General features: G+C 39.4%; 1 protein-coding gene across 7 annotated transcripts in view; it reads left to right on the forward strand.

The window, feature by feature from the left end:
- LOC149313188 (protein lin-54 homolog) overlaps nucleotides 1-15,631 on the forward strand; it is a 37,015-nt gene that overhangs the window by 8,861 nt on the left and 12,523 nt on the right. For 4 of the 7 annotated variants that reach the window (XM_089526202.1, XM_089526205.1, XM_089526206.1 and 1 more), the window contains exons 2-5: nucleotides 9,246-9,310; nucleotides 11,726-12,446; nucleotides 13,417-13,537; nucleotides 14,678-14,823. In XM_089526202.1, coding sequence (XP_089382328.1) covers nucleotides 11,763-12,446; nucleotides 13,417-13,537; nucleotides 14,678-14,823 — 951 coding nt within the window. In that variant the 5' untranslated portion in view covers nucleotides 9,246-9,310; nucleotides 11,726-11,762. Of the gene's footprint in view, nucleotides 1-1,089; nucleotides 1,105-2,211; nucleotides 2,440-2,686; nucleotides 5,024-9,245; nucleotides 9,311-11,725; nucleotides 12,447-13,416; nucleotides 13,538-14,677; nucleotides 14,824-15,631 lie in introns of those variants that run through there. The other 3 variants (XM_089526201.1, XM_089526208.1, XM_089526204.1) reach the window with 2 other exon arrangements.

The raw sequence follows: 15,631 nt of genomic DNA on the forward strand, positions 1-15,631 counted from the left end.
TTGTTGCATACCTTCAAGTCCTTTCCCAGTTATCCAGGGTGAGCAGACACCCTCCTTTTCCAGGGCACCTCCTATATTTCAACCTTCTGTCCTCCATTTTGAGCATCACTAAGAAGCATTAATTTATATTAGTGCTTTTAGCATTTATTTGGTAATGTCCCACATTTTTATTGACTGTCCTACATTTTGTGATGCCTTGTCTTCCTTTGCTATCGGGACATCTGGTCATCCTGGACTTATCCTGGACTTCCTATAGTGAAGCTATCATGCAGTTTTCTTGGCAAGTTTCTTCAGAGGGGGTTTGCGATTGCCATCCTCTGAGGATGAGAGAGTGTGACTTGCCCAAAGTCCCCTTGGATTTACATAAACCCAATGGATTTACATGGCTGAGTCAGGATTCAGACCCAGGTCTGCAGAGTCCTAGTCCTGTGCTCAAAACCACTACACCACACTGGCTCTTGCATATCGGACTCTAATTTTAAAAGCAAATTGCTTCCTCAGTAGCTTTTTTGCATTCATTGTGGCTATTTCAGTGCTAACCCCAAACTAATTCACCTTTGCATTGTTGAGATGGAGAGCAAATAGCTTCACAGCATGTTCAGTCATTAAAACAGTAAATAAGTCAGAGTTTGTAAATTCACCTTTGGGAGCTTGGGAAAGGTCAGTGCACTGTGGCATGAAGAAGACATTGATTTGTTAAAAATATTTGGTTTATGTAAAGAGGTGTAAAGGAATATTTTTTGCAACTTTAATCTTGATGTACAAATGGATTGCTGCAATTTAGCACTGCTGAAATTTCTAGCAAAAATGAGATAAATTGTAATTATGTAACTGCTCTGAAAACATATTTTTGTTTCATATATATATATATATATATATATATATATATAATAACATAATGTTGTTTACTTACCAAAAACCCTCAAATGCATCACATAACATGATTTTCTTGGCTTAAGGCATTTCAGCATTGGGTTCAAGATCTAGAATAATTTGGTAATATTGATTTCCCTGCCTACTTCCTTTATACATGAAAGCAAAAATGTCTGTGAGCCCAATTCTCAGATATTTTTGTTAACAACAAAAATAAATAAATAAGAATGGGTAAGTAATTAAAATTGAACTATAATTTTATTAGATACTGCAATATACATTTCTTATATTAAATATACTGCCATATTTTAGGTATGTTTTTGTCTTGAGAATAAAATTTCAATTAAAGATAATTGCATTTAAAGTTATATATATTTTTAAATTTGTAGCAAAGGGTAGTTCTGCTGCAGTGCTATATGTTCAACCGAAATACATACAAGTATTATTTTACTGTGATTTAGGTAAATGAAATAATCAGTTGTTTATATTCTGTTTTTCTTCAGTAAAACTCAGAGAGCTTAAAGGCAGTTAGAATTAGATATTTAGGAAACTGTAACCTAATACCTGAGAGCTAGCATGATGTAGTGGTTTGACTGTTGGATTACGACTGGGGACCAGGGTTTGATTCCCAGCTTGGCCATGAAGTCCACTGGGTGGCTTTGGGCATGTCACACACAGTAAGCCGTAGATTGCAATGGCAAACGACCTCTGAACAAATCTTGCCAAGAAAACTCCATGGTAAGTTCACCTTAGGGTTCCACAAGTCAGAAATGACTTGAAGGCACACAACAACAAGAACAGCCTTATACCCTAAAGACTCCAGATCCCATCTGTTGTTAGAAGCTAAAGAGGATCAGCCCTGGTTAGTACTTGGATAGATACCACCAATGAATATCAGGTGCCACAGGCTATATTTCAGAGGATGGAACTGGCAGCACCACCTCTGATTGTTCCTTGCCTAAGGGAAACCCATAAAAATCATGGTGTCACCGTAAGTCAACAGGCAGCTTGAAGGCACATACACATATAAATACCTATGTAGAAAAGGGATGGGTGTCATGCAGCCCGACACTTGTTGTTGGGCTGCTGTTTCCATCATTTCTCACTACTGGCTATGGTGGATAGGGCTGATGGGAACAGCAGTCAAACCACATCTGAACAGCTGCATGATTCCCATTCCTGATGTAGAGACTTTGTATGCCTCTTGTGATTTACAGTGATACTTGCCTTGAATGTGAAATGTCAGACTCTACAGAATTGAGGCAGTGGAAAGATCTATGGGGGTGATGAGGGGAAAGGGGCAAAGCAGGTGGGTGGTGAGGGAGTAAAGGGGTAGCAGGGGGGCCTTCAGTCAGATGTGTTGGTGTGCAAGAAAGACAAGGGGAACCAGCAGTTGTTAGGACCATGGTGGGGAATAAAGGTTGCTTGAAACTTGTTTTCAGGATCACTTAAAGCCACCACAATTGCTTTGTGTGGTGGGGTCTCCCACTCTTTGCCTGCCTGCACAAGCTCACTCCCTTAGCCACATCTTTCAATAGTAGTGGCAGGAAATTCCTGTGAGGTTGGGTGCAGGTAGGGCTGCCATAATTGTCCACTTTTACCAGGGACAAAATGTAGGACAAATTCAAGACCAAACTGTAGGGCAACTGCAGGACAAAACTCAGCTCAAAATGTAGGACATTTAAGGTCCACCATTTTTCTTCAATGTCCTACATTTTGGGCTGAGTTTTGTCCTGCAGTTGTCCTACAGTTTGGTCTTGAATTTGTTCCACATTTTGTCCCTGGTAAAAGTGGACAATTATGGCAACCCTAGGTGCAGGGCATCATTTCTGTGGCTTGACAGACTGACTGGAGCAAAGAGTTGGAGCATGTGGCAGTGGGGAAGAAACGATGGCAAAAGGGGGCTTTCAAATTTGGGACACTGCTTAAGCTTTTTGAATTTGCCAGGACTCAGCTGGCAGGTTGGAGTTGTTTGCTACTATTCCCGCTTTATTTCATTGGACGGGCTGAGATAAGTGTTTAACAGAAGAAGTGTTTGTTGGGGGGGGGGGGAGAAACACACTTGAAGCTGAATGGGGAAGACATGTCTCTGGGGATGGAGGGGGTTTATTCTTGGAAAAACTCCCTCACCTTGCAGTGGCTCCTGTAGTTAAAATGTCTCCTTTTCCCTTTCCACGCCAGTCTCCAGTCTAGAGCATGTGAACTCTATTAACACCTTTACACACACCGGCTGCGCCTATCTTCACCCCAGTGAAGAAGGTTTGCGAGACCTTCCTCACTAGGGAGAAGTATCTCCCTTTTCTCTTGGTCACCTTGGGAGCAGCAACCGAGCAGCTGGCTGAGCAGCGACCAAGACACTGGCTGCCATAGATGAGAGGCTTCTGAGTCACCTCTCAGCCAGCTGCTCAGTTGCTGCTTCCAAGGTGAACAAGTGCAAAGGGCGCAGCGACCAAAATTAGGTGTTTTAAATTTACAGTAGGCCTAATACCAAGAAATAGGTATGGGGGGGGGGGGCGTTAGAGTTGTTGCCTAAGAGGAAAGGGGGTGGCAGACCCCAAAATTTGGGGAACACTGAACTAGACCATTGACACAAAGAAAAAAGGGAGCTGAGCAGGTATAGAAAGACTTCATTAAAAAGACCTTCTTCGTCAGAGTCTTTGTTAACGTTATGCCTGTATAAAGGTGTCTTGCACATGATTGCAAAATATTCACCAATCCACTGTTTTAAATGTTTATTTGCTGTAACATTGGTAATATATATCATGGTTTGTTTATAAGAGCAAGCTGTACAGTATCAAAGAGATTGTAGCACTTCAGACCAGGAAATATCAAATGAAGGTAAATTAAACTGAAATGAACTGCTTCCTGACTGGAACATTTAAAGTAAGTGTGTTCAGATTAGGAATGTTAAAACGGAGAATTCCACTCCATAAACTTGAAATACTGGAACTTCAAAATTCTGACAGTCTAAAGAAGAGTAATTTGAAATCCATCTGTGAATAAATGGTTCATCAGAGCACATTTTAGAAAAATACATGTATGGACTTAATGCTGCCTCTGCTGAATTTCTAATTTACTTAATTTGCTGCTCTGTACTGTAGTATATATATTCCCTCCACATCTATGGCTGCTTGGTATTCTCAGGACAACTATTAATGAATGGAGGAAAGTACAAAGTACAAACAGAGTTAGACAGTGTTTTCAAGCAGCTTCAACAACCTGTCTATTTCTCTTTTGCACCTCCTTCCTGGACCCAGTGTGATATTGATGGTACTACAGATAGGCTATAAGTAAGGAGCAAACATGTTGTAATGATGTGAATCAATATGCCCTTGCTGTCCTCCAGGTGTTTTGGATGGCTTCTGTCGGTGTGGCAGTAGTCAATGATTCAGGAAGCAGTACTCTAAAACTGGGCAACAGGCTGGATGAAGCTGGAATAGATGAATTCATTATGAGTACTGATTTTAATAGTATTCCATATTTTGACTCCATGACATTTAATCTGGCACCAATTCTTACTTCCATCAAAAAAAGCCAGAACTCTTTGTTCTTTGAATACTAGCACCCTGTAGCTTTCTTGGTTCAGTTTTGCATTCTGAGCATAAACCGAGGTGCATCCAGATAGGATTCATAGAACCCAAAATGACTTAAATGAGGCCATTGTACTTAGGACATCTTGTCAGACAACATGCCTCATGGGAAAACACAGTAATACTTGGTAGAGCTGGAGACAGTAGGAACAGGGAAAAACCACATTAAGGATGGATTTGCAGTCCTGAGTGTATAAGACTTTAATCAAGTTAACAATAGGCTCTTATAGAGATCTCACCTTCATAGGATTGCTGTAAACTGAAGCAGATTTGACAGCAAGTAACAACAATAAAAATCTGTCTAGGATAGCCTACCCATTTATCTGGAACTTCAGGCTGGCCTTCATTTGGAACCATGACCTCGGTATTCCACCTCCCAAACATGAAAAACAGTTCTTTCTCTGGGCTCTTCCAGATTGGTCTAAAAGAAGCATGAGCAGCAATACAGCTCATTGGATTTTTTTCAGGTTTTACCACATGTTGTTCTGCTCCTGCTTATTCCATGCTTTTGGGAGGCTGTTTCCAGCAGTTCTTGGCTCTGCATTGGGGCTCTTCAAAAGGTGAGGATATGGTTTACTGAGGTGGCTCAGTAAAGGGGAATTTTTCTTCTCTCTGTTTTTTTAAAATCTTTATTGTGTTGTAATGCAAAAGTTCCATTTCACTGATGCACAACAGCACTATAAATCACTTTAAAAATAGAAAAGAAACAAGGAGAAGGATACTTTTTGTTTTGTTATGTCTTGGATCTGAAAAACCTGAAAGGTGAGTATAAAACATTCCAGCTTGTTCCAGGAATTGCTAGAAAAATGTCATTTAGCCTGAAAACTATGGAAATGCCATTTAACTTGAGAACGAACGAAATAACACACTCTCTCTCTCTCTCTGTCTGTGTGTGTGTGTGAGAGAGAGAGAGAGAGAGAGAGAGAGAGAGAGAGAGAGAGAGAGAGAGAGAGAGCCTTCCAGTTCCCTGTCAATTTAATGTTAATCCCATGAATTAGGATTTTCTATAGCATCTATTACTTTGATCAAGTTGGAGAAAATGTGGGCATGATAAAATGTAGATTTCCTATGATATCAACTTGCATTGTTATCAGAAATTCCATAATAACATGCTTCCTTGTTCCAGTCACTTGTGATCCTCCCCTGCTTGCATCCTGTGCTAGAAGTACTCAGCTCAGCCTGAATTACTTGACTTAAATACAAATTGATTAAATGCATGTGAGCAGTTCTTCATTGGGGGAGGATGATGTATGAACAAGTCATAGTGGGAGTTGTGAAGGAATATCATGTTGCTTTACTCTTTTCAAATGATCATGAAAGCTTGGAGTGGCGTGCCATTCACCTCTGTTTTGTGAAGTGTTCTGTAAAAATACTGTAAAGTATTTTTTTTTAAAAAAAAAGGCCCAAAGAAAAATCAACAGTGAGGAGGACATAAAATGTTTGGTATCTGAGGACCTATGATGGTGCTATTATCAAAATACTAAAATGTTGCCTCAAGTGAGGATATTTGAGGAATTTATGCATTAATGTAATATAGCACATGTGAGCCAGTGTGGTATAGCTGTTTGAGCATTGGACTATGACTCTGGAGACCAGGGTTTGAATCCCAGCTTGGGCAAGTTGTATTCTCTCAGCTTCAGAGGATACCAATGGCAAAGGCAACCCCCCTCTGAAAAAAATTGCCAAGAAACTGCTATCATAGTTTCTCCTTTTTGTTGTGTTCCTTCAAGTTGTTTCCAACTTATAGTGACCTAAGTGTGTGAGCCTGTCATAGGGTTTCTTGGCAAATTTTGTTCGGAAGAGGGTTGCCATTTCCTTCCCCTGAGGCTGAGAACATGTGACTTGCCCAAGCTTACCTAGTGGTTTTAGGGTTGTCACAAATCAAAAATTATTTTGAGGCACAAAGCAGCAAAAGCAAGACACCCGGGCGTTCTTGGTTTTCAATGGGCCACCCCTGTGGAGGTGATGGCATTATGCTTTAAGACTTAGTTGAAGAACTGTGTCCTTTCAATTAACACCAAATAAAATAGGTGAACATAGGAAATGAAACAAGTAATGGTAGCAGACGACCAGTTGAGACGTTGTGATATGATGTGCACACCTCTGTAATACTGCTGACTGTCTCACCAAAATAGAACAAATCAGAGCTGCTTATGTTACCTCACTAGCACATGCAGGAGCTTTCTGCTTTCCATGCTATGTGCATATTTTGGCCAGCTGTTCCTGTCTCTTCCTCCCTTCTTCATGCTTCTTTGGCTGTCTCCTTACTCTTCTGTCTTTTGAATGGTGTCCAGATCTCTTCAGTTACTTTTCTCTGCTGCATTCTGTACGTTTCCATTTCTTACTCATCAGTTTCTGCTGCTCAAGTATGCAGCTGGAGAAAGACAGGATTGTCCAACGTTGTGTATTTTTTATTATTGTGTGACATTTAAGGAGCAAATATAATGTCAGATCCGTTCTAGGTAATCACTCTGTTTTCAGCAGCTCCTTTACGTACATGTGTGTGTGTGTTTACCAAAAAAAAATACTACAGGAACTACGGGCATGAACAGCTACTTCAGTCACTTTGGAGGTATGCTGTTTAAATGATGCATGTGTCCTAAGAGGCCGGAAGCTGCGCCAAAGCCATGCTCCTATCCTAAGGACTGGAGTGCAGCTTTGGCGCAGCTTCTGGCCTCTTAAGATGCATGTGTCATTTAAACAGCATACCTCCAAAGTGATCCAAAGCAGCTTTATTTTGGCATATCTGTTGAGGCCTTATATCACCCTGATAATAGTGTCCCTTATATAAAATGGCAAAGTCAAGGTTTGCTTTTTGGAATTTAGATTTTTTGGGGGGATGTTTTCAAGCCATAGATGACTGAATCCATGGATAAAGAATTTGTGGATACTGAGGGCTGACTGTATTGGTTTTTAGGGTTTGTTTTTTATTAAATTTATATTATTTCAGTTTGGGCAGTGTCTCCTGAATCTTATAGGAGCAAGGCAAAATTCACCTCATCTGAGTACAATAATGGGAAATTACTCCTTCTATTTGTGTTTCATTGATTAATAAACTGTTTATTCTGAACTCTGTTCTAGTTGCTACTCCTAAAGTGATATAAACTGAGCCATAAAGAAGCTTTGTAATGAACAAAACCCTTAGTATTTCATTAATATGTTAGAATAAATGGAAGGCTATTTCTAATGTGCTAATCCTTTAATTATGCATGGGGATTTTACATAACTGGCCTTCCTGTGATCTGTGCAGGTACTTATACAGGTTTGAAGAGCTATGTGCTGCTCTTGGTGTACTCTAATAGCCAGCATTGTTTTTGTTTTGTGCCTTCCAGTCATTTCTGACTTACTCCAACCCTAAGGTGAACCTAAGGGTTTTTATTGTGAGAATTGTTCAGAGGATGTTTGCTATTGCCTTCTTCTGAGGTTGAGAACATGTGGCTTGCATGAGATCACTTAGTGGGTTTCATGGCCCAGTGGGGAATCAAACACTCAAACCACTACGCAATAGTGGTATATAGAGTGAGTAGGGCAGAAAGGGACAATGGAATTAATGAAAGATGCTGATGAATTAAGCCAAAAGAGACAGAGACATTGCCCATCATCTCCACGCTTGTTGCTGGACCAAAAATTACAGGATGATTTACAACTGACAATCTTCTAGTGTTTTTTTATATTGCTTTTACCCTATCATACTGTTTATTCAATGCCAGTAATTCCCAGTGTGCTAATGGGCTTCAAACAATCTGCTAATGAGAAACAAACTCTTAGATAAGAAAACTTGAAAGAGTACCCTATCTCTTTGTTTAATCTAACTTGGAGAATAAATTTGTTGCACATGTGCATTGGGTGGGATTGCAACAGAATTTCTTGTTTTTAGTGAAGGCTGCGTTTTATGTCTCTGTGTGTCTTTTTTTTAAAAGGCATTCCTCCTTGCAATCAGCAAGCGTGTCTAGGTTATGGTACATGCAGAAATCAAGGCATTAAGCCCTTTGAAAAGCTAGTAATTCATTTATACACATTATAAAATGAACTCTTTTTAGGTGTAAACGTAAACTCTGCTTTCTCTTTTAATGCTACTTCCCAGGTAGTTTTTAATCACTGATCTAATATAATCACAGAAGATAACCACCCATATTTTTCCTATCCTTGTTTAGCACATTTATTCACAGTTTGTGAATGTTTTAACTCCTGAGGTCATTCCCCCCCCCCCACTGATGTTGTGTAATTTTACATAAAACACATTTCCAATATGGAGGTAAGAGAGTTTCTCTCAAGAAAGTGGCCTCAGTTATTCATTTTGCTTTTCTGATTAGTTAAATGACATTAAAATTTCATTGATCCTTTTGCAAAGCTATATTTTAAAATGGGGTTGTTCTTTAAATTCTCTCTCTACAAGAATTTTTACAATGAGAAAATATTACCAGTTGCTTGAAAAAATGTGTTCCTTGTTTGTCCTTAAATAGTTAATTGAAGATGTTCATTAATAGTGATAGTGCAGTTTGCATTTCCATACAGTGTTCTTGTAATAGCTGGCTGAATAGTCCTTATCTGCAGGTGCGTTAGTGGGATGCTTTTTTCTTGATACACCTATCTGTTCTTGAAAATTTGTTTTCAACAGAAAATATGTCTGTTGAAACTCAGGTTTGTGAAATGGAGTTCCACACATTTCATGAATATGCAAAGTCCTGAGGCTGCAGCATTTGTTGTTGTTCGTGGTTGGATTTATAAAGAGAAATTTTCTGTGCCTTCTGATTTTTTCCCCATCTTCTTTTGCCTCAACAGATGGTGATGCACTATGATTCTTCTGGAAGTGGTCTGATGTGGAACAGAATTTGAAAGAATTTGAGGTACTGACGTTAGATACAAATGGTGTTTTTCTGTATTTTGGAATTTCATGACTCACAGCAACAGCTGCAAAAGCCAAATAGTGTCTAATCTAGAGTTTCTTGTACCAAATAATTATTGAAATGGTTCCCTGCACTCCTGAAATCCCATCAGTAGTTTTTCATAGTTGTTTATACAAGTTGAACTCCTGGCATTTTCTTCAATCACTTCACTGCTGTTAATTTTCATTATAATACTATATAATATAATGTTGGCATAAGGAGGAACCTTGATTTTCATGAATGGGATGTGTCCTGTAGGGTCTTTATGTCACCAGTTCTATCACCCCTTTGCCAAAAAAAAATGTAGGCTTTAAAAAAGCTGTGAGAGATATTTTTTTTTTTTGGGGGGGGGGGGTGTCCTTCTGGGAAGGACTTCTACTCACTTTTGACTTCAAACCTTCCAGGCAATATGGCTCTCAGGCCAGAAAAAGCTCTGTGCCTTTCATACACAGTGCTTTCAACCAGCCAGAGTATATTGCGTAGATTGATTACTTCTACAGTAAGCCCTTGATTTCCATAGTTTCCTTATCCATGCATTCAAGCATCCAGAGCTTGAAAATATTTTTTTTAAAAATAGAAATTCTGAAAAGCAAACTTTGATTTTGCCACTTCATATAAGAGACAACATTAGTATTTAATGGGACTTGAGCATGCACAGATTTTGGTATCCACAGGGGGTCCTGGACCCAAACCTTGGCGGATACCAAGAGTCCATTGTAATCCTTCCAACAGTTCTATAAGGCAAGGCAGTATCCTTCCTCCTCCTCCCTGCAGCCACCTAGTCGATGGACTGCAGAAATTGGCTTCTTTGAGTCTATCTAGTGACAGGTGCAATACTAGAGATGTGAAAGTGTGGGTGGAAAAGTAAGGAGGAGGGTGGGAGGAAATGTTTTCCCTCATTTTTTCTAGGGCAAATTTTCAGTGTTTCCTGTGGAAGAAACTAGAAACGTTGAGAAATGTTTAACAAACCAACTCTGAACTATTTGCCCTTTTGGAATGAGTTAAGTTTTTTCTAAGATGCCAGGAAACTGTATAGAATGAGGATTTGTATTTAAGCCAGTTTACAGAACTAGGAGCCAGCACAGCATATTGGGTTTGAGTGTTGGACTAGGGCAGTGATGGCGAACCTGTTCAGGGCCGCATGCTGGACCTAAATTTTCCCCCGGCACCAGATAGCACCCGGTGCTGGGGGTGAGACTTCCACCCTCAGGGGCAGGACCTCTGGGGCGGAACCTCTCACCCCACCTTTTCTCTAGCTGTCTCTGAGAGACAGCTAAAAGCCAGGGAAGGTCCAGCAAGGGAGGTGATGGGGGCACGTCGGTTGCTCCTATCCCTCCTGGGAAAAGACAGGGAGGAAAAGCAACGTGTTTGCACACTTGTTCCTCTTCCTCCTTGGTCCATGCCGGGTAAAATGGTGTTGTATGCCATAGTGTTGCCATCATAGGACTAGGGCACTGGGAGACCAGGGTTTGAATCCCTGCTTGGCCATGGGAAACCCACTGGATGACCTTGGGTAAGTGACACTCTCTATGAGTTTCCGAGAAGGGCAAGGGCATACTTTCTCTGAACAAATTCTGCCCATAAAACCTCCCCATATGTAAAAAATGACTTGAAAGCACACAACAAACAGAAGCAGAGAACAGTTATTCCTGTTTATAATTAGACATATGCAGTATGCAAATCCAATATGTATTTCTACATTTAGTGAGTATTCCCATCTTCTTGATAAGTGCACACATTGGGTTTTCATTGCTTATGACAGTACACTTTTGAAAAATTGAATGCTTTGACTGTTGAGTTATCTAAATATGCTGCTTGCCTAATCTTTAAGACTGTAACTGTATATGACTGTTTCTATTTAAAAATTGTTACAAAATTTATGATTTGTGTTTTTATTCCTGTTTCTCAGACAGTGAATCCTAAAACACATGTGCTTAGGAAGCATAGGATAAAGCAGTTTGAAGTTTTCACTTTAATATATTCACACCTTTTTATATATAAAACTGCTTTTTTATATTTTAGCCTGCAGAAATGTGCCAGATCTTTCTAAGATATGAATAAAACATTTTTTGTGGCTTTAGCAGTAAAATAATCTGGATTTTATATGAAAATGAGAAATTTCATGAAATGTTACACCTCCCTTCGTTATTTATCCACAACACTATGCCAGCTCTCATGTCGTCAGTATTCTCAGTAAAAGTCTTTATCAGTAAACATTCTTGGTTATCCATAGCACTGAGTAATCTTTGGGTTTGGGGCAACAAATGGCTGTTCTGTGTATGTGCTAGCTTCACATACTGCCATGATATATATGACTGCAAGTTACTTATCGTTGTGGAGCAGAAAATCTAAATTTCTTTTGAATTAACACTGCAGCAAATCATCTTTGGCGTAAACCATCAACATTAACATCATGGAGGTGGTATCAGCAGAAGTTAACAGCTTGCTTCCAGAAGAAATAATGGACACAGGTATAACGTTAGAAGATGATGAGAACATTGAGGCTGTAATTGTGGGTGAGAGTATTCCTATGGAAACTGAACTGGAAGGAGTGGCAAATGTAAGCTCAGTTGGTGATTCTACTACTCCTGCTACATCGTCAATCACAACAGAGATTGTTACATTGCCCAGCAACTGTGTGAGCCACATCACTAGCGATACTTCTGTTGCAAAAACTGACACTGGTGTGGGTATACAACCTTCATTTCAAAGTGGCCTCCAAAAACTGGGTACACAGACTCCTGTCACTATATCGGCCAATCAGATCATTTTAAACAAGACAACAGACTTGAAAATTAGTAAACAGACTATAAAACAGGAAGGACAACAGCTCATTGTAACAACTCTGGGGAAGCCTGGGCAGCCATTTGTTCTAGCTGTACCCCACAATCAACTGTCACAGTCTCAGAAGGCCACATCACAGGTGCAAACAAGTGACTCAAAGGTTTCAGCGCAGCAGTTTAAGGTGGTAACTATTGGAGGACGGGCAGAGGTGAAACCTGTCATTGGCGTGTCAGCTTTGACTCCAGGGAGCCAGCTAGTAAATACTACCACTCAATCCTCTATATTGCAGACTCAACAACTTAAAGCAGTGCAGGTAAGAAAGGGTTTTGTTAATTTGCTTTATGATAAAATTGCTTTTAATGCGATGTGCCTTTTGTTGCATGTGGAACATAGTCAAACAGGTAAGAGACCTCGATATATCAATAAGATAGAAAGTTGAGTTAAAATAAGGATGATGGATGATGATAAATAATAATAGTATTGGTGTATGGGGGCACTTCTCCCTGTATGCACCTGTATGAACGCAATGATCTGCCAAGAGAGCCCTCTACTGCATCTTTCTTTAGAGTTTTGTTTTATGTGCTTGGATTATTAATGCCAATTTTATATTGATAACAACTATAACAATTTGTGGATTAATTGTTTATAGTCTTTTATTGAATTGTTTTGCTTATTGTATTCTACTCTGAAATCTACTGATATAGAATGGGTTAGAAACGTAACAAATAAATGGGGAGTGCCAGGGTTAAAGGATGTTTCCCAGAAATAATGAGAAGATGAAGGTGAGTAGAAATAATAATGGAACTGTGTTCAGGCTCATTGGTTGAGGTGCGGTGGAGTTGATTGGCTCTTGTAAAGGGAAAGTGAGAATGAATAGGAAGGAATGTATACAGATAAATGCAAGAAACAGCATGTGCAGTAGTGTAAATAGTGTAAATCTAATACAATAGTTAGATTTGCATTTTGGCTCCCCTAGTGGTGCATTGCTGTTCGTATCACAACAAATGTCCCTCTGCATCCAAAGATACAGTAGAACTAGACAGGCACAGAACAGTTCTGTTTTGTAATCAGCTCATTTTTGTTAGTTGACATGAATTCAACAAGGTCACATTGATTTCTTTACATTTGCCTCTGTTCCTGGTTTTTCTTCTCCTTCCATTTCCCCAAACTGTAACTCTGCAGAGAGTTATGCCAAGTCTAAAGAGGGTTTCAGTGTCAATGAGCAAAAAAAAAACTGTGAATGAATGACATGTTTATTGGGTTTCTCTGTCCTTTTTTTCCAGATTGCTAAGAAAACTAGGACACCAACCTCAGCTCCAGTAATAACAAAGCTGATCTTCACAAAACCAATCAATAGCAAACCAGTTACAGGACAGACAACTCAAGTGTCACCAGTCATTGCAGGTTTTTATATATATTTGTAACTTCTTGCCTGATGCTGTTTTTCAGGGGTGTAAATGTCAGTTCAGTTAGAGATGTGGCTGGATAGTAAAGTGGGGGCTTTTCAAGACCATTATTCCTTCCCACTGTTTCCAAATCCCCACAAATAAGCTACTCTTGAACCCAGGGGATCATCTAGGGTAGGGGTTCCCAACCTTTTTGACTCAGGGACTCCTTTTTAGAATCATCTTCTATGGCAAAGCCCCTAAGAAGCCTACCCTATGTCTTAACAAGAATGGTGGAACCACTGATCTAGGGTGAAATTTTATGTGCTAAGGGGACATTGATATTGTATGTTCACAGGTGTACTTTCTGAGCATGGGCTGTTTAGATCCCAACCAAGGATTAAATCTTTATTCCCGGCTTCAGAACATAACAGCAATTTGTTATTTCTCTCTCAGCTGTTCAGATCATAGACAGACTTTGTGTGAATACAGACAGTCAAGTTATCATGTGATAAATGTAGGAAACTGCATGCTTATTAGTATGTACTAAAGTGGAGGAATACACTTGGCTTTGAACTATTTGTGGCTACTGTTGGTCTGCATTTAGCTACTGACTAGTTCTGTTACCACCATGAGTTAATCATACCCCTTCCTCCATGCATTGCTTCAGCACTTGAACAGTACTTCCTGACATTTTAAGATAACAGATGACTTAATATGTTCTGATTTATGAGCTAGTAAAAAGATTCTGTTGCTTTTTCACTTCATAGTCCTCTTTTGGTAAATATAAAGTGAACAGTGTTTTAGAGCAGGGGTGGACAAAGGAGTTGAATTCTCAGCAGATTGTCACATGGGCTGGCCACTGAGTGGTCATAGTGCCACCTGATTGTGATTCAGATAGTGTTTGTTGGAATGGCCATTAATGATGAAGTGAGTAGACTGGTTTCCTTTGGCTTAGGAAGGTGGTGGCTCAGTGTTCACTGCTAGGTTCAGACTCAGAAAGTCCAAGACATTTCTGTTAAGTTGCATAAGAGAAGGGCATATCTCTTATGCAGTGGCACAGAACATGATGGTTCAACATTCCTGACATGTAAGTTATGTTGGAAAGATACTAGCCACTGAAATCATCATTTGTCTCTGTTGTCTTTTTTCCTTACAGGTAGAGTTCTTTCTCAGACTACTCCAGGAACACCTCCAAAAACTGTAACTATTTCAGAAAGTGGAGTTATTGGGACTTCTATAAGTTCTGCTATACAGCAGGCACCAAACAAGATAGCCATATCACCCTTGAAATCCCCTAACAAGGTAAGCAGTTTAACTAGCTTTACTTCTGTATCATAGGTATTACTCCTAATCTCACCATTGAGTCATGCTGTTAATAAATATTGCAGGATCGCTCCTGTTCATACAAACTTACAGTGATTTAATTGTTGGCCTGAAATTATTGCAGCTGGCAAACAGATTTCGTTTATCCTAATATCTTCTTAGTATGTTATAGCAAAAACAACGTCTGTGGCACCTTAAGGGCTAAAATAATCTTGTTCTTAGATAGTGGTCTTGAATCAGAAAAGTGAGTTACCCCTTAAAGTAAATCTAGATCAAGTTAAAATCAACAAGGTTTGTTGAGCTGTTAACATGAGTCTCTTGTTTAACCCACTACCTTTTCTTCTAACACATACAAAAGTGAGGCCTTTATTTAGCCAATGTGTATATTTCTTTTGAAACTGGAATGCTCAACACTCACTGGCTGAACAAAAATGCCTGGGGTGCGAAAGGAAAGGTTTGTTCCCTAGCACAGATAGTGCCTGTTGCCTAAAGTATTGTAACTTATAGTACAGATGTACAATGATTAATTGAAATTGATAATCCTTTTAAAATCAGAAACTGAATAAACACAGGAAGCTACTCATGTTATTCATTGTACTTCTTGTGATCAAATTAATTGCTTTTTCTAGCAAAGCTTTAGATGGCTTTTAGTTCTAGAATCATTAGGCATATGCAATATACCCTTCTATATGTTGTCAGTGTGGTCTAATTGTTATAATAATTTTTCACCTAAGTAGGTCAGGTTATTTTACAGAAGAATATAGTATGTTCTTGTAGTATGGAAACA

Source organism: Sceloporus occidentalis, unplaced genomic scaffold (assembly GCF_023333645.1).
Source record: "Sceloporus occidentalis isolate IW3139 unplaced genomic scaffold, rSceOcc1.0.p SCAF_5, whole genome shotgun sequence".
Lineage (NCBI taxonomy): Eukaryota > Metazoa > Chordata > Lepidosauria > Squamata > Phrynosomatidae > Sceloporus > Sceloporus occidentalis.